Below are 20,262 nucleotides of genomic sequence, written 5' to 3'. Positions count from 1 at the left end.
CCATCCTTCATTCTTCCCTGACTATAATGTTACATTATTTACTCACATTCTTTACGCAACATATCCAAAGGGACTTGTATGTAAAATAATTTAAAAAATGCATTAAACATTTGGTAACGATTAAACTAAAAATGCACTAAATTTATTCCGATAAACAATGTAATGTAATTTCTGCAGCGACATAATGGATCATTATAGGAACCTTTTAAGATGTCGGATATAATTTTTTCGTATATGTTTTTTACTTTATTCACTATAACATGTTACGTGAAAAAGTTCTAAAATTTGCATAAAATGTATGTTTCAACCACTAATTACACAGTAAATTTGAAACTTTGTGCCTAATTTCAGAACTCAAGTACGATATGCTGAATACAGACTATTACTATCATATTTATGTAAGAATTTCTATTATTTTTGCAAAAATTATTATGAAATTTGTTTTCACTGTAGAATGGTTTTTGATAGTGAAATAAAAGAAAATATTTTAGCAAACTAATCCAGAAGCGTGTTGTAATTGTGTGCTTTAAGTACAATTTCATTAAAACTACAGGTAAAAAGTCAAGCTCCTTAAATAAGTTGCTTTTGAGATGTGTGCACTCATAGTCAAATATGCAAATTTAAAAACTTATGACATAGCACGTAATAGTGAGTGAAGAGAAAATAATGTGCACGAAAGTTACTCTTCACTACTTATTTCTAATATTCCTAAATGATCGATGCTATAGAAATTACTTGAAGTTATGGCTGCAACTTTTTGTGCATCTGGGCTAAATATTGGCAGTTTTTTCGTTATTTCACATACAACCTCGCTTAAGTGACTGACATCATATGAACCAAATTAAAATTTATGTATGGCCTAACTTGTGTTACTCAAGCCTTTCAGTATATCGGTTCTCTTAAGTGATTCTCGACCGTTAAATACGGTAGAACTTTATGAAACTTTGTCAATTATTGCATGGAAGCTTTAACGTTGGTACTTTTCACACACTGGGATCTTATGCATGTGTGGACGAGATACAGGATTGAACATTTTCGTATGTTGGATCTTTCCATTACAGGTAATGTCCCTCATAATTTGTGAATGTTGCGAACAACATTGTGTTGTAATTATATATTAATATAATGTAATTAAACTAATGTTAATCATTTCTGTATGGCTTAACCCTTTGATGCATGAATTTAGGAGGAAAATGAAAAATTCTGTTTGCAATGAAATTAAACTTTTATTTTTCTAGGAGAAGTGGCTCAAATTTTAAAAATTTGAAAAACTTCAATTTTTGATACAGAAAATGGGTGGTTTCATGGTAAAACCACTATGCAATACTGGAGAAGACAATGACGTCAGACTTATTGTGAATGATACAAAAGGAAGCAGTTACTGGTCTCATTAAGTCAAAGTGCGACTTCACATGTGTTGCAGGCCCATTTACTCCTGTGTGATTGAACTTTAGTGCTACAATAAGCACAGTGTCTTGAAGATCCACGCACAGGCATATGTGCCACCTTGTTGAATCTTTTCTCATATGGGACCGTTGGCTTGAAGTGGTGCACAGGTTTTAGTACTGTCTTTTTCCTCTAGTTTTGGAATATTAGCTGCGACCAAACCATCAACAACAGCCAACCTGTAATTCTTCTGGGTCAGTTCTCCACCTTCACCTCTCAACGAATACACCAAGAAGGCATTAGTCACAGTGACATCAACAAAATGCCAAAAAATGCGGTGTCACCATTTTCTGCATTTTCTATCAATCTCATAGAAGGACTTCAACACATCAGCTTTGTCAACATAACCTATATGTTTGTTGTAGTCCTTCACGAATTGTGGGCAAGCAATTTCAGTGGTTGTTCTATTATTCTCTTTCCTTGAAACAGTGGCGACAATAGATGGATCGTGGTAATTAGAAAGGAAAAGAATGGACGTTGTATTCTTCCACGTGAGCCAGGACACTCCAGTGTATGACGTACGGCTATCACTTTCACCACGTTTCATGTCGCGGTCTCTTCTTTTGTCGTGTGGTACACCAATATGGTCTAGCTGTACCACATGCATAGATATTTTGCTGCCTTAGAGAGATCATCAGATTCAAACTCGTGAAAAAGTTGTCAAAACATTTTTGATTATCATCACCCATCTCTTCCTTGTAACCATGATGAATAAGCTGAAAAAATGGAACATTTTGTTGGATATGGTAAGCATAACTAACTTACCCTGTTTGCATGATAGTTATGTTTTGAAACCATCACATTATTTCTATATTGACGCCACGTGTCGAAGAAATTACAATCTTGTTACTGAAATATGTTCTAAAAGTCCTAAAGACAAATAATACTACATAGAAACTTACATAATTGTGATATTTTAGCATACAACTGAAATAAAAACACGCAGCGAGTCTTCCACACCCCAACTATACACAACATCGGTCATCTTAGTGAACAGACTGAACAACACAAATATAGGGAAAATAAAATTCTTCTACAGTTACTAGGGATCAGTGAATGCAGCGAAGTAGTTTTGAAATGAAATCACCATGTAAGCAGGAAGGAAACTCAAATTAAAAAGGTGATTACGTACTGTAACCACAGCTCTTCAAAGGGTTAACTCACGTTCTCTCATTCAATGACCCGTTATGTAACCCCAAATTAAATACAATATATTCTAATCTCGCAAATGCAAATTCTCATTTCCAGCATGCTTGTGGTCCTGCTAGCCGTCGTGTGTCTTGTGGGAGCAGCACAGTCTTGTGATCTGAAGACTTCCAAACAGGACGACTTGATCCCTGAAAGAGTATGTAATGGCTTTTAGAATTGACATAAAGCTTTAAAATTCTTTAATTTTGCTATTATAAAAGTGTCATAAAATACATTAACTCAATATTTGAAATATTAATTAATTTTCTACAATTCTTTGGCCTTGATGATCGCCTTGATTTCTTTTCCGTTATTGTTATTATAATTATTACTATTATTATTATTATTATTATTATTATTATTATTATTATTATTATTATTATTATTATTGTTATTATTATTATAAACATTTACACAATTTTTCACTTCTTAATTGTAACACTTGATTTAACAATTGATTTTAGTGAATACATACTCAAAAACTACGTACAGCCTGACATGTCTCCGACAGTGTGCGTATAGTTGCAAATGGAGTCCTCTAAAAAAACATTAATGGAGCCTGATCATTCCATAGACACCTCAAATCAAATTTTTATTCGTCCCACCCATAAGTTGATCCATTATAAAACGTATTCAGACGATACACGAATGATGTGTCCACTTCTTTATGTCCACAGACAAAATGACCATTTTTTTACGTCCACAGTCCAAATGTCCAGCTTGTTCTGTCCTTTACATTAACGTCCATTAATTTATAGGTCCAGTTCTTTAAAGCCCAGAACATTACAGGTCCATTTGTAGTTGTATCCATAAATGGCTCGCCCATACTTTAAAAGATCCACAAATCTGAAGTATTAACCCATTTAAAAAATCAGCAGTATGCTTTTAATATGATGGAAATAATACAGTCAACCAGCTGTACATTATTTTAGAATTTTAATATTACATAATAACTGTAATTGTAACATATATTTATTCAATTATAAAAATGCCATTAATTTGCTTCATTATCGTTTTCATCAGAAGGAAGTTCTTCTGCATACTGTTTCAACCGATAACTAATGCCTCTAAGATATCTGTCAACATCACCATTTTCCGTATATACATGGTAATTCCGCACCATTTCCTCAATGTGTCTTGAATTTAAAACATATGACCTGCCATTAATTAATTTATTAATAAATGATTGTCATTTTGGTCCTTCTGAAAGTTTTCGATGAACTTACGTATGTTAGCATAGTGAGTTACTATATATTTTTTTTAAATTTGGAGTGCCATTGCATTGTATTAATTGTTCTTTGAGTCCCATTCAAGATTAGGTTATACATATTCCAGACATGCCGAGGAAAGCGAGACGGCACCTCTCGTTTTCTACCTCTGGCAGCTATCCCTCTTACGAAAGTCCTTTCCATGTACAATGATAAATCTAACACTGATTCCTCTACACCATCAGAAACTTCATCAAATGTATTCACAATATGATCCATTGGTATGAAAGGTATGAACATTAACTTTCGAATATCATTTCTTACTCTGTCATTTTCCCTTTAATCCGAGTTCAGCAACATGACGCCAAATGGCCTGACAGAAGTGGAAAAGACAAATTTCTATTTCTGTTCTGTAAGATGTATTATGGACATTATAATTAATTGACAGTAAAAGTCATTGTATATAATGCAATGGGCAAAATTTCTTGTGGACATATTTGTTTGTGGATTAAATGTCTATGGACGTTATGTTCAGTAGACAAAATGCTTGTGGATATAACGTGATTATAGATATTTTTTTCTTTGGACTTGATGAAAAATGGACATAACTGTAGTGGATCAATCATCCTGGATAAGTATTTGAAATTGCAGTGAAATTCCAAGAGAACAAAATCCCATGAACTTGGACGAAAGAGAGATATATATGATGTGCGAGTAATGAACACTTTGTCCAAGACATGAGTTCTTTGAAATTGTGGATTTTCACAACTTGTAAACCTGAAAAAGAGATGTTTTATTTACTTAAGACTTTTTTCTATAGTATATTACATTAATACCCAACAGTTTTAGCCACACATCCGAAGAACACCGAATAGTGGTAGAGTTATGTCTGTTGAAACGGAACCATACGAATGACAAGAAAAGAATTCTAAATGTCCAACGTGTAATGTTTGATCTGAGCGATGGGCAACAGTTGATATGAAAAGAAATTGTCGTACCCTATCATTTCCATAAGACTAGCATGTGCTCCAGAGTTATTTAAAACACACGAAAAGCACCCGGAGTAATAACATAGTGGTACGTTCAAAATTATGTGAAGGTGGAATGCAATTAGAAATAAAAGCTGAAATATTCAAAGGCAATCTATTCAACAAGCGCTTTGTTCAGTTGAAGTCACAAGAAATCTGCTGTCGGGAACCGAACACAGTACAGATTTGATTAGCTAAAATGTGTGCTTGGAAACATGTATAACTCTGCATTTCGTTTCTAGGGTCATATTTGATACAGTGACATATTCTGTACTAAACACGAAAGTAATTGAGAAATATTTTTTCTGACTCAAGATTTGAACCCTTTTATAGAGACAACTACATCACTGTATGTAACTTCGTTCAAAAGAATGCCTCAGCGTTAAACAGACAATGTGGTAAGTTGCTGTATTATGCTCTATGTTGCAGTTGGTCGGAGAATGGTATGCATTCTACACTTTCCCAAAGAATTTCTCTAACTGTTACTCCTGCTACAACGCTTCCTACACCCTGACGTCCAAAGACCAGCTTTATGTGAAGAATATCTACTATGACAAGAGGTAAGGCTGCCAAATGTCCATTCAGATCCCAACTGTGATTGAAAGGATTTCCATTTAAGTTATCAGTTCCTTAATTTCTTTGCTTCACTTTACACATTCTTCACAACGTAGTCTATCTTTTCACTTGATTGTTTTGTCTAATTTGAAATCTGTTAATACCAACTCTTTAGGTTGCCAAAACAGCCCTAAGACCTAGGGTCACTGCTTTTAAACAGGTCGAGGACCAATAATTTTAAAGAGTTATGAAATTTATTATCATAGCCTTTTTATTGTGGATTTTATTTAAATTCAGAACTTTTTTTTTATTATTTCATTACATCCCATTTGTTATATTATTTCTTACGTTTTACCTGTTAACTATTTGTACTGAGTTGCTTTTATTATTTTCCAAGTCTTTAGATCTGTATTTTACATTATTTTTTCTTAATTAATATTTGAGGAGAAAAATTCCCTCCTTTTTTCTATTATGGTATTATTTTCAAATTGTTTAGTGTCGATTTTTTTATGCTATTATTTTTTGTAACATGTTAGTAGTCTGTTCTTTAACTTTTTGTTAAATTTCATTGCTTGTATAGTTTGTAACCTGGTAGTGGTAAGAGAAGGCCTTATGGCCTTAACTCTGCCAGTATAAACAAACAAACAAACAAACAAATAAATAAATAAATAAGTACGTAGGCAGGCAGGCAGGCAGGCGGGCGGGCGGACGGACGGACGGACGGACGGACGGACGGACGGACGGACGGACGGACGGACGGACGGACGGACGGACGGACGGACGGACGGACGGACGGACGGACGGACAGACAGACAGACAGACAGACAGACAGACAGACAGACAGACAGACAGACAGACAGACAGACAGACAGACAGACAGACAGATAGATAGATAGATAGATAGATAGATAGATAGATAGATAGATAGATAGATAAATAATCATTATATAAAAAAACTTATAGAAAGGCTTTCTCCAGAGGGAAGTAAAACTGTGGGTGTCGTGTAGTAGGTATACACCAAGTAGTAGAATGTTCTTAATAGAGGACTGGAGGCAATATGTTTCATTCATTCCTTGGCCACTGTTGAATTCGTACCCTAAGTAACTTCTACAGTTTAAAGCGTAGTTTAATGAAACATTGATACAATATTTTCATATTTTCTATTGCGATTAACAGTGAGGTTACATTTACATGATCTAGTACTATGGTAACAAAAATGAACTTAAATATAAGGTAGATATGTTTTCCATTGCTGGTTGCTTTTGAAAACGGGAAGGAAGTGAGTAGGTAGGCCTACATACCTCCCTAGAATTAAGAAGTAATGCAATTTCTCACAGAAATAAAAAAAATACACTAGAAAGTTGAAATAATTAAGGCTTTGCCGGAAGAAAGGCGGATAGACCTATATGCCCTTCTTCGGGAAAACGGTTTAAAATGTAGTGAATAATTATTACAGTAGCGAAATTTTGTTTTGATTGTACTGTACATACCTGCAGGACAGGGCTGCGTGGGTGTATAACATTTTATTCAGGCGCGTTTTAAAATCTTAGATTGCATGTATCTCAATTCGCCATATTGATGTATACACCTTTTTTCCGGCAAACCCCTCAATTATATATTGATGCTTATAGTAATTGTAATATTATTAACATTTTAATAAAATTTGGATAATTTCTATTCTGTCACTTTTGTTTCAACTGATTCTGCGTTTCTTTCGATGTTATCCATAGCCATAATCTCTTGCAATAGCCATAATCTCTTGCAATGTAGATAATGGAAGCGTCAACTTTAACTTCGTTGTAAGGAAGCCACTTCATTTTTCTTTGATAAATAACATTGGTCAACAACCATTTTGGTGCCAGTCAGATCTGGGTGATTTTAGGTTGACTCTAGGATGCTGAATCCGAATATGGCAACAGTTTTGCTAGATTGGCTATAGGTTTTGAGATATTGTAACTGCTACCGAAAAACATTTAAAAAGGAAGAAAATGAACATGAAAAGTATAATCTACTCACAAACAGTATGAAAACAACACCAAATTATCATAAAGTAAACATATGAAATACACAGTGACATTGGATTCAGTTCATAAACGAAAAAACCAACATAGTCTTCACAATTATTGCGTGAAAAAACTCAGTTTGTATGACTGTCTGTCTGCTATGTGAATGATCAGGACAGTCACTTGGAGATTCCAGCAGTAGTCTGCCATCATGTGCCTGTCCCATCTTCCTTGATACCTTACCTCTATGATTTGGATGCCTTGATGGAGTCTCTCCCCTTGTTCCTCACTGAAATCACCAAGATTGACAGGAAATCTATTTAAGTGGCTATATGGAAAAAGTGTACGTAAATTATGAAAGATTGTGAGCATGTTGTGGACCAATTGTTCGTAGCTCTCTGCTTTACGGTTGCCCAAGAAGTTCCTTACAACAGAGACAAAACTACACCAGGCAGATGCTTCAATGTCAGTCATAACTTGACTGAAATCTGAATCGTTGATGGGCTTGTGAATATGAGGACCATAGAAGATCCCTACTTTAAGTTTTTTACAATTGAGTCCAGGGAAGGATCTGCAAATGTACTTGAAGCAATTAGAATTCCTGTCCAAGACCTAAACAAATTGCTTCATGAGGCCTAGCTTTATATGGAGTGGAGAGAGAATTATTTTGTCCCTATCAACCAAAGGCTCATGTATGATGTTCACTGCACCAATTGCTATATTATGATTTCTTGAAGGCCATGTCACTTTTACCAATGATCTTGCTTAGCTCTAACTATCCCAAACGCAGATGAAACATGGACACTTTGTGTAGCCACTTTGCTGTCCAAGAAAGATGTTGACCATCTTCAAATTGACACAAATAAGCCACCTGTGCTAATGATAACGAAGTTTCTGCAGAACCATATTCATGTTTGTTGTATCCTGCATGAAGTTTTGAGGTGTGGGCAAGTGGAATAGATGCTTAGCGATTCATTTCAGACTTTTGACGAATTTGTCGATAAACAGTCGCCAGTCTTCTGGTCGATACTCCGGCAGACCCATTTCAAGAAGTGTTCCTGGGCTATCATTGCAGTATACAATTTCATCATCTTCATTTAAGTATGGCAGAAGCATCTTTTCTCTAGTCTGGTAAGCTGTAATATTACTTTCAGGGTTTAGGCAGCTCATTTTTTTGAGTCTGGATGCCAAGAGTTCAGAAGCTTGCTTAGACAGACTGAGGTCTCGTATCAAATCACTGAGTTGTTCCTAGGAGAACTGCTGAGGTGTAGAAATACTGACTCCATGTTTCTTTCCACGTCCTGCAATTCTTCAACATTTGACGATGAAAGTTCGAAAAGTGTGGTAAATACTGGCATTGGAACATCTTTGCTATGTGGTACAGGTCGCCTTCCATGGGTCACGATACTCCCACTTCCGTTTCTTGTATTTATTGAAGTCTTTTACACTCACAACAGTCGTTGTGATGGTTTCATGGTTCTCTCCAAACCATTGGCATTCCAAAGCTTTAACTTTTCTTTGTTCCTTTTGTCCACTTTCGTAGACCCTCTACATAGGTTTTACAAGGCTTATGGAGAGCCCAAGACTTATCTTGGTCCCCAAATGAAATATATATGCTTCACAAAGGCAGTGATATTCTTTCTATTTTTCAGCGTAGTGTATTCACTACACACATAACAGAACTCATCAGGACAGGTGAGGCAACCTCGTCGTAAAGAACTAATATTTCATATTTCACTGTAACAAAACATAGAAAAAGTGAACTTAATATTTAATTTGACACAATATAATATAATACAATCAAACTCAAAATTTAAAAAATTGAAAGATTCCCTTACATAAGTCAGCAGAGACAGGTAATGTCAGAATACAAGGTTTATTTGATGGACACCCTGTATCTTAAAAACCAGAGCCAATTTGAAAAGAACCAATGGATTCAGCATCACCAAAATAGCCCATATTCCTTGCAACTTTTATGGCACCTCGAATTTTTTTTATCGGTGTAATCGGCAACATGACTCTCTGCAACTGTGAAGAACTTCCACCCTCCACCTTAGGCCTCTTCAGTGCCTAAACATGAACTTCTCTGTTGGCAAAAAGATATAGTCGAAGTAGATGTTTTGGCTGATAGCCGTTATTCCCTATTTTAAAACGACCTTCAGTTTGGGACAAGTTCATCTATCAATTTCATCCTTTCAACATCGAATACTCACACCACAGAGTAGTCTGCGAGTTTAATATTGTGCATTTTTCATGAAATAAGCCAATAACAACATTTCAGAAAGTTTCTGTTTAACACTTGTATTGTATTTCGCTATTTCGACTTGTCAAATAATGAGAATGTGCAGACAGCACTTGCTTCCTCTTCCATTTCAGAAACACACATTTTTAATACACAATATGTTAGTTTCAAAATGTCAGCCACAGCTTGGCTTTGTGTGAAAACAATTGCAGTTATTTTAGTAAAAATGTATTTGCAGCAAGTAAAAAATTAAAAGTATATGGTCCAGGACCTGGAACGCTAGTTATGATGTTGCAGGCAGATTTTGTTGTGCTGCTCAGTTTGTTAATTTACTAATAATTGAGGAGATACCGTCGTAAAATTCACAAATAGATTCGACTTCATACTTTATCTTCTATTCGAATTTTATACCATTTTTGCAACTACATAAATTAATACATTGCGTCAATCAAACAAGAATAGTTTTAGCATAGGATACCCTTCTCACTCCACTTTTTAGCAGACCACAAAGATAGAACCAATCTTGGATACGTTTTGAATTACATACTCATTAACATCAATATATATCTCATCATATATTTTACTTATTGCACAGTAATTAAATTCCTTTCGACACTGTTAATAATATTCATCATCATCATCAGCATCACAGATTGAACCTTATAAGGCTCATTCCGGTCTCATTTTTTTAACACTGTTGAGCCCATTTTGTTTTCGGTCTACCAACATTTCTTCTACCTATTGGGTTATAGTTCATCATCAGTTTTGGTATGCAGTCTGCTTCCATTCTTTGTATATTTTGTTTCCAATCGTTTCTATGTTGTTTTATTCTATTAATCTAAAAATGTTTAGTTCCCCCCTTATATCTTCACTTCTTTTCCTATACAGTAAGGTGTAACCTGCAACAGATCTCAGAAATTTCAACTCTGCTGCTTATATTCTTCTTTCTTCTCTTTTAATCTGAATTTTGTATCCTGACCCATATAGCAACATTGGCACTGCCATTACCTTATAAAATTTAATTTTCGTTTCTTTTCTAATATTTTTTAGGAATCAATAAATGGTACCGCATACATAACTGAATTTATTAATCTTGTTTTGAATATCTTCATTCTTCATATAATAAATGTTGCACCAAAGGTAATTGAAACAATTTATCTGTTCAATAATTTTTCCTTTCAAGACAATTTTGGCTCTTAATGTATCTGCTCCTCTAAATGCTAAAACTTTTGTTTTGTTAATTAAAATATTTCAGCTAAAACGTTTACTTATATTATTTAATTGGAATAGTGCCCTCTGTGCCCCACTTTCAGAACTGGATATTAAAACTTGGTCGTCCCAAAGAGGAATGTATCTAAGACTATATTTTATTCTGAACGTATCAACTTTTAATTGTTGATATTAAATGTTGTGGAATACCTTTTTGTTTCATTATGATCCATTGTTTGTTTCTGCAACATTGTCAAATGCTTTATCACAATCTACAAAAATCATGTATGTTGGTAAGTTATGTTCTCTATTGTTTGATTTATGGTGAATATACAATCGGCACATGATTTTCCTTTCCTAAATCCATTTTGACTTTCTGAAAACATGTTTTCTATTATGATATTAAGTCGAGCTTTTAATATTGACGCGTATATTTTATAGCATGTATTCAAAAATGCTTATTCCTCTATAATTAGAGGAATTTTTCTTATCTCCTTTCTTATATATTGGACATATTTTCCCTAGTCTTCATTCTTCAGGTATGTGTCCGTATTTCCAACATATGTTCATCGAATCTAATAATCTGTATTTCAGTGGTAATGAAACATATTTTATTAATTCACTGTTAATATTATCTGTTCCCAGGGATTTTTTATTTTTAAAATTGTTAAGGTCTAATATTAGGCCTAATTCATCAAAAGTAATAGGATCTATGTTTTCATTTATTTGTATCAAAATTTCTTCTTCTTTTTCTTCCTTTTCTGTCCAAAGATTCTGATAGTAATGTAGCCATGTTTATTCTGGTATAAGATTTACTTGTAGAAGCCATCGGCATGTCTAAATCGGTTAAGGTGCTTGCCTGCCGATTTGAAGTTGCGCTCGGGCACTGGTTCGATCCCCGCTTGGGCTGATTACCTGGTTGGGTTTCTCCTAGGTTTTCCCTAACCATAAGGTGAATGCCAGGTAATCTATAGCGAATCCTCGGCTTCATCTCGCCAAATACCGTCTCGCCATCACCAATCTCATCGACGCTAAATAACCTCGTAGTTGATACAGTGTCGTTAAATAACCATCTTAAAAAAATTTAGTTGCAGATTATCTCTTGCTTTCTTATATAGATGTGTTAAAATTTTATAAGCTTTATCCTGTGTGCCATGAACATCATATTCTATATCATTAATATATTTATCCCAGGAGTTTCTTTTTATTTTCCAAACTTCTCTATGGACAATTGCACATTTATGTTTATGGTTAATTAAATTTTCATTGGTCTTTTTATTAAAATATTTTATGTATGCATCTTTGTTAATTTTGATCTGGTTTGCCATATCCTCAATCCATATCTTTAGTTCTCTTCGTTTGTAATTTTTCTTCCTTGTTCCTAGCGCTTCTGTTGCTGCTCGTTAATAATATTACAGCTTATAATTTATTTTCTGGAACTGTCATTTGAAAGACACTTTATTCCAGGAGAAGGAAACACGTTTTCATTCTCTTGATTGAAGATACGTAAAGAATAGTCTTCCTTTTCGTAAATGGCACTGATTATGTAGAGCAAAAATTCCAGTGGTATGTAGTGTGCGCCAAAACAAAGTGTAGGCCTACTGAAAATGAATAGTGCTCTTTTATGTAACTAGAGTCGACGGCAGTTGGGAAGGCGGTCTTCTGAATATGCGCCATAACATTTCTGGCATGTGATGTCACAAGTTTGTACTGTAGAGTTATACGGAATCATTCAGTAACAAGTGCTTCCCGAGTTCGTTTGTTCTTGTGTGAGTGTTTCAATACATTGAATAAGTAAAACTGACATAATACTGTGTGTAAGATAAAACTTGGTCAGTAATTGATTTCTTGTAAATAGTTTTCTTAATCTATCACAAAATATTTCAATACCCAGTAATTTCATCACTATACAATTTTCTTATTCTAGGCTTAATTTGTAATTCAGTAAATATAAAATATTCTTTGTTTTTCTATGATAAATTATCTAGCTTTCATTAATCAGGTAATCTTTTCGTACTTTGATTTTTATTGTAATGGTAATTGTAAATTTAATATTGTAGTTGTAAATTTAATAGTAATTGTAATTTTATTCTTCATATTATAGCTGGAATCTCCTGGTAGAGGGGCAGAGAAGGCCTGACGGCCTTATCTCTACCAGGTTAAATAAATAAAATAAATACTAATACTAAATGGAAAGATAGACTATAAAAAGATAATTACCCCACAGACAGGCGCGAGAAATAGTGTTTTAAGGTGTTTGTTTTAAAAACGTTGACGAGCAGAACATTACCGGCCATCATGGTTGAACCGCCGATTTTCGGTTTCTCTTTACCATCGCTCAATCTATCATAAATTACCATTAATACGACTTACTTCCTATGGCTGCTAAATCAGATGTTTTTCTGGTGTCCTGGTTTGGATGATTTACGCAGTGCAAGAATTAATTAATAAATGCAATAGTTCTAATAACATAATAAATATAATCTGACTGAATGAGTAACAATTACAAAGCAACGCACAATGAGTTGATTAACCCATTAATGCCCGTAATTCCCTGAATGAGATATTAGCGTGATATTTCTGTTATGTGGTCCTGGAAGAACCCTAAGCACTATAATTTTATATCATTCATGTACCTTCAACCAAAAGTACCATTCTAGGCTGGCAACTTTATTTTAATATTTTGTTATTGTGAAATAAATGCATCTTACTTCGATAAAAGCTTTTGCTCTATTTAGTACTAACAAAATTACAAACACCACATCACTTTAGACTATTATTTTTCACTCAGTCCATAATTGTTATGTTAAATTTAAGGGAAAAGTCGATTTTATTCAACGCCAAATAGTCCTCATACATCATGAAATGTTTTGAGACATGAATCAGGAAAAATAAAAATGCAAACTGCAGTTGTGAAGAGATTATAGAAGTAGAATTTTATTCCTTGTGGTAACTGCACATGATCAACCAATCCCAAAACAACATTACTTCCTTGGCCAGGATCTGTTTCAGGAAGGCAAGTTGAACTCCCACAATATGGTTCAGCATGAAAGATAAACCCAGATGGATCAGCAGCAACTCACAATTTGAATCTGACGCGCACAGTCTTTCCCCTTATGAATTGTCATGGTGTTAAACAGTTCATAGGATCATACTTTCATCAATGCTTACATATTGCAAGACACCTGTTTGAAGGAAGCGTTCAGTATATGGAAGAGTTGTCTCACTTTATATAGAGAATCAGAACATCTAATCCGTCATTATTTGTTAGGTGAAGGAATCTCAGTAGTTCATCAAATCGGTTGTGTTGCATAGATTCTGACAGTAGTGACACATGAACATCCAAATCGCTTTTCCAATAAAGCCTTCTTGATGGCAGTTTGTGGTAACCAGAAAGAAGTAGATTACCGATTAGAATAAGAATCTCTTCCCTTGAGGTATTCAAATTATGCATAAGATGCTGGCTGAGCCGCATATCTGTTGGTTTCCATAACTATAAGCTGAAGTAATTCTGTAGAGAAAAAGGGCCTAAGACAGGCTCGCAGAAGTGGGTGCCAATTGTGGCGTTGCGTCACTCATCCGAATACGTCACTCATTCCTTCCTTCCACCCCCGTGTCATTGACATGGTAGATGAGAGAATTTGTATTCACTGTCTATGTATGTGAATGCGTACGGGTCACAGTGACATGACTGTGGATGGGGAACCAACGCTTTCCCCATGCTTTCCACCCCTCTCTCGCTAGTTCTGTATCCCTGGTCCAAAAGCATATAAAGGGGATTTTGCTGTTTCTTTGTAAGTTGATCTTTAGCGTTTGATCGAATATCAGGACTCCTCTTCTTGATTTTAAGTTTTCACTCTTCTGCCTTTGCTCCATTTTAGATTTGAAGTGGTTAGCTTCATTATTTTTCGAGGCTGTATTGGAACATTTCCTGCAAATGAACATTGAGTCGCTGACGAAGCATTGGACTTCATTGAAACCATGGATGAAGATACCATAGCAGGAGTAGCAGCATTAGTCTTAGTAGGAGTAGTATATATTCCAAAAGTTTCTGTAAGCGCAGATACAGCAGAAGTGTCTGAATGATACCCATCGTCAAACTCTAGGAGAGCTCGAGGGCGAAATATTCTAGCTGGAAGGTGATCAACGTTGTCTTGAGCTTCATTATACGAGAGGTCTAAATCCTGATCTGTTTCACTTCCTCCTCCTCGAATGGAGGACCGATTGCTATGTTGTTCACCGTGCTTTCTTTGTCTTCCGCAATATCCAGAATTTCGTGAACTATTAAAGATTTTACCTTTCCTTTTCTTGGAATTTTGTGAAATCCTAAAATAAACATAAATTTTATTCCAATTACTTCATAATGAATGTATAAAATCTCTATACTTACAGTTTTATATATAGACTTTCTATAAAACGAAAATGCAATAACAGATGAAAATCAGAGGTTAGTTCCAGATATTACGTAAATAAAAATGTACTACAGCACGGAATCGTACTACGAACTAGCCAATAGTGAAGGAAAGAATTGCTATAAAAAATTTATTATGTCATTGTTCGTTTCCAGCGTTAGCAATGGTAAAATTTGGAAGAATTTGTAAAATGGATTAACAAAGAATCGTAAGTGCCCACTGGCAACTAAAGTTGCCATACAAATTCAAACCACTCTAATGAAACTGTGATAAGTTGTACATTAAAAATTTGGTTAATATAATAAAATTGCACATATTCTTAATAGATTTATGTAATTTAAATTGTTGTGCAGCAATTGTTAGATATAATTATAATTACATTATTGAAGCAATGTGTAGCAGTCGAGAATCTTGTGTGTGCACTCCTCATTAATTTCTTCTGTACTAACGACATAACGAACGGATGAGCTAAAACTCAACACGAACTAGTGGAGGATACCTTAATCTTTACAGCAATTATTGTGAACAACGAAAAAAATTCAAATCAAACATTCAGTAAAGCATTATTGCCTTGGCAACTTTAGTTGCCACTGGGATATAATGGGTTAATGAATAATAAAGGTGCGTATAACTGAACAAGGAAAATGAATAATACTGATTCTAATGGCCGCCAATCTTACTATAATCCTTTCAGTTAACTTCTATAAAACATGATCCTCTCATAATATTCCTTTGAATCAACTTCTCCACAATATGTTCCTGTTACAATATATAGGCCTTTTTTTTTTTTTTTTTTTTTTTTTTTTTTTTTTTTTTTTTTTTTTTTTCCAGTTAACTGACTATAGAAAACAGTCATACAACCTAATCCTTTCAAATGACTTCCTATACAACACGATCACACAATATAAACTTTGACTATCTCTCACACAATATGGATCAGACTATTTTAATCACGGCCATTCATAAGCTATGTCCACACATCTGTACGATAAACTTTACAACTTTGTATATCGTGACGAGAGGAGGAAATAAATAGTCATTCTCCCAATCTGCTAGTCAATCTGTGTTCCCATTTTAAGTATTCAGTTCAAATATAATTACTTCGTTGCGATCTCGAAACTTCTATATCCTAACTAACAATATTCTCGGGCGTTCTGCCTATTCTCAGTACTACGTAGCATTCTGTCTAAACTCCGCGCAATTCTACTCGCGACGTTATGCCCATACAATCGCCGAACCTCAAACTATTTCACAAGATAAACTCGCCACAACTATATTCTCATATATCACGACTGTTACTTTACGAGAATACAACCATATTCGTATCCCACGAATATATCTTAATACACACAATTACGCGAGACATATTTCTAAATAACCTCAATGCTGTTTCCCACATCTCACTACGTCTACGTGGATTACTAGAACGATCCCAAATTACTATTAGTACCACACTGTATCCTTACAAGTTTCCAAGTAACACAAATATCTTTACTAGAAATTAATTGATGTTAAACTAGTTGTTCACTATTTCGCTGGAGATTTCCGAGTATCATGTCTATTTTTGCGACTACCCAGCTAAACACGGCTCCCTCCTCTCTCAGATACCAATAATTCCTGCTGGCCAATAAGAAAGGAAAGAAGAAAATGCACTCAGAATAGATGACTCTCACGTCAAGATGAACTCTAATCGACTGTCGCGGCGCTGTAGTAGGCTGTTCCAACAGCTGAGTCTTCGTGCACGGCTCATGGTGCTGCCTGCAACGTTGCTAACGCGAAAGAAATGACTGGAAAAGCATTGTGTGTGATTGCGAACCCTGCAAAGAATTGTTGATAAAGAAAACTGGGCTTGTTTGGTGTCTTGCTTACAATAATCAACGGCTAAAATCGGTATTGCTTTATGAGAATTTAAATTCTTTCCTGCGGTATTTGTGTTCATTGCGCTCGTGAAGTACGATTTGGCAGTGCTTTATGCTGCCTTGCTACCTCTGTCTTTCTCAGTGCAAACGCTAGCTGATGACCAATGCCGTCCAGTCTAGTAATCTATAATGTGCAGTTAAGTGGCAAACATGAGCAGGAGTCGAACGATAATTTCAGTACTGTTTCTTTTGGCACATACTAGACATCTTCGTATATTAAGATCTCTTTAATATCATTGTTATGCTTATAAAATGAGCATTTGAAATTAATAGAAGTACGAGAAAGTGTTTATTTTTTACATCAGGTTTCGATGTTACCGTACTTGTAAGCAAATCTCTCATTTAAAAATGAAATTTATAAACATGGATGCAAGTAACTTATTTATAACTGGCCTAGGAAGAGCAGGTAGCCAGTCATAAGAACACATGTTCTGTAGCACAGGTCGAGAGGAATGACTTAGTGCTAAAATATGTTAGAAAGCAATTTATTCTTCTGTTTCTAATCTTATTTTGTTCCTCTATTTCAGCAGGCTAACGAGTAAGCTTACATTAGTTACTTTCCATAAGAAACGGTAGGGCCTATGGTAAAATTAGTATTTTGTATCAAAACCGGATAATTCCGTATAGTACTAATGCCAATATTTTCAATATATTTTTGTATTAAAAACCGGCATTTCCAACATTGTGTATGTGTTGCAATTACCTTACCATTCATTCGGTCACTTCCACTTCTATGTGCAAGAGTGATATATTATTGCTAATTGAAATTATTGTAAAAGTGTTATAATATATTCATTTTTTTCAGGATACAGTACAATGACAGTGAAGAATAAATGTTTTTTAATTGAAATTATTGTGTTAAGGTAAGCGTTCCCTACATCGTATCGCACGAATCGCACGGATCGGAAAAAGACTATCTTTGATGTAATTGTTATGTAACCGCGTTCACTACATCGTATCGCACGCATCGGACGAATCGCACGGATCGGAAAAAGACTATCTTTGCTGTAATTGTTATGTAACCGCGTTCACTACATCGTATCGGACGCATCGCCTCACGGCAAATCCGTCCACGTTTCTCGGATGGGCAACTTTTCCGATGCGTGCGATCATGGCCTTCTTTAATAAATCAATTTTAATTGGTCAACTGTTACTATTATGTTGTGCCATGTTCAGTGTCGCGCCAAAATGGCAGACGGAAAACTTATTTCGCGTGTAGAAAATTGCGAAGAATTATATAATTTGAGGCGTTCCCATTACAGTAATCAAGTCATTTCTTGCAAATATATCACGTAACCAATATTTCTTTCGTTTCTTCCTCTTCAATTAAGACGCATGAAGCAATTACAAATTCTTATTCGCTAACAGACGTAATTAATAGACCTAACCTCAACTCCTTTGCTTTCAGTAATGTCAACATCGTACGACGTCATGTTTTAAACAGCTGATAGGGGAATCCGATGAGGTGAAGCCGTTACAGTGAACGCACTGCACTTAAAATATCCGTTGCGTGCGATTCGTACGAGCAGTGCGATACGATGTAGTGAACCTTTATAGTACGGGTGATTATGTAGTAAGCACCATCCAGGCCGCCATCTTCCCACAGTGGAGGTCTGGGGAATATATTTTCCTGTTAGAGTGTCAAAATGAAATTAAATATATGTATATATTTTGGTAATGTAGGGCCTATGTGCTCTGGACCCCCTATAGCTCGAAGATTGTAATGTTATATTCGTTACTCCATAATACAGTTGATGTAAGTGTTTTACTGTTGTAAATGTCAAACAGCATTATTCGAACAAGAGTGAACATTTCTCTCAATATTTCAAAATGAAACAGGATATTTCCAAAATATTTTTGTCTATAAAATGCACGAAATTTGACTAAAATCATGATTATTCCTAACATTATAACACTGGACGTAACATGCACGACACATAAAATTGTCGTTCACTTTGTAGTAAAGTGAAGGTTCGATGTAGTTTTACCCATTTCCTAAAATAATATTATTTTGGAAATGACAGTTTTGTTTGCAACCTTCACAAATTTGAATTTGACATAGTAATATAGAAATATTAATTACTTTTTTAGGCGAAAGTAAATAAATCTTTTACTCCATTTCTCTAAAAGCATAATATCGTTGCATTTATTTTTCAAAATAAAATGAATAACTATATATGAGACTCCAATATATTTCTGAAAGAATTTTTAAATGAAAAAACAACGATTATGTATCTGATATTTTACTTTCTCTAACATGAGGAATATAATATCTCGTCAGAATTTGAAATACACAAATAGAGAAAAATGTACATACATTCACCATACTATATAGCCCAACTATTCTCGTGGTTGAGGCAAGTGTTTTTCGCACGAATACTATAATGACCCCTAGTCCAGGTAATTGGATTGAGAACCTACCCCTCCCTTTCCCAGCTCTCAGAGTTGTACAGCTGCTTGCTGGACAGTATGGCTTGAGTTTACAAAGATATGAAGCTACATTTCTTGGCCCACCATCAGCTAGATTTAACTACTATAGATTCTTATGTAAAAGACAGGCTTTATAGGACGCCCATAAAGAAACTTCAAGTCTTACATGAAATTATTAGAGATGTCATATCAACAATCACATAAGGTATAGTACTGCAAAATATTTGGAGGCGCATATGGAAATTGTTTAAGTAAACTCCCAGTATATTTCATGCTTATAAATCAAACATAATAAAAAAACATAATCATTGGTTTGAAAGTTATTGCTTTTTATTTTTGTTACGTTATTTTACTTAGGCACACACGATTTATATTAAAGAAATGAGCAATAGCAGACAGAAGAAAGTTAAGACTGTATTTTAATTAGCTAATTAAGAAGCTGTACAATAACATGTTGTGAAAGAGTGGATACAAGTTTACTTTCTTTGATTGTATAATACATGATTTTTCTATCTACAGAAATACAAACCCAGTACGCTTAGAGTACAATTCAGAAGTAACCGTAAAGAAGAACGTTCTGGAATGGAAAGGCAAAAGATGTAAGTTTTTATTTATTGTTTTC

The 20,262-nt window shown here is 34.7% G+C and overlaps 2 protein-coding genes across 5 annotated transcripts in view; one reads left to right on the top strand and one right to left on the bottom strand.

Annotated features, from left to right (window-relative positions):
* The window catches only part of LOC138710256 (zinc finger protein 391-like), an 89,239-nt gene that overhangs the window by 1,643 nt on the left and 67,334 nt on the right, over window positions 1–20,262 (bottom strand). Inside the window, exon 6 of one of the 4 annotated variants that reach the window (XM_069840974.1) lies at window positions 6,255–7,717. The exons of the other annotated variants lie outside the window; for them this stretch is intronic. Within the exon in view, the coding sequence (XP_069697075.1) occupies window positions 7,546–7,717 (172 nt within the window). The 3' untranslated portion in view covers window positions 6,255–7,545. Of the gene's footprint in view, window positions 1–6,254; window positions 7,718–20,262 lie in introns of those variants that run through there. 4 annotated transcript variants of the gene reach the window in all.
* The window catches only part of LOC138710262 (lazarillo protein-like), a 32,376-nt gene that overhangs the window by 4,028 nt on the left and 8,086 nt on the right, over window positions 1–20,262 (top strand). Inside the window, exons 2-4 of the mRNA XM_069840985.1 lie at window positions 2,695–2,791; window positions 5,300–5,430; window positions 20,160–20,239. Coding sequence (XP_069697086.1) covers window positions 2,696–2,791; window positions 5,300–5,430; window positions 20,160–20,239 — 307 coding nt within the window. The 5' untranslated portion in view covers window position 2,695. The remainder of the gene's footprint in view (window positions 1–2,694; window positions 2,792–5,299; window positions 5,431–20,159; window positions 20,240–20,262) is intronic.

The sequence above is a fragment of the Periplaneta americana genome, chromosome 12 (assembly GCF_040183065.1).
Source record: "Periplaneta americana isolate PAMFEO1 chromosome 12, P.americana_PAMFEO1_priV1, whole genome shotgun sequence".
NCBI classification, from domain to species: domain Eukaryota; kingdom Metazoa; phylum Arthropoda; class Insecta; order Blattodea; family Blattidae; genus Periplaneta; species Periplaneta americana.
This window is presented reverse-complemented; position numbering and strand designations above follow the sequence as displayed.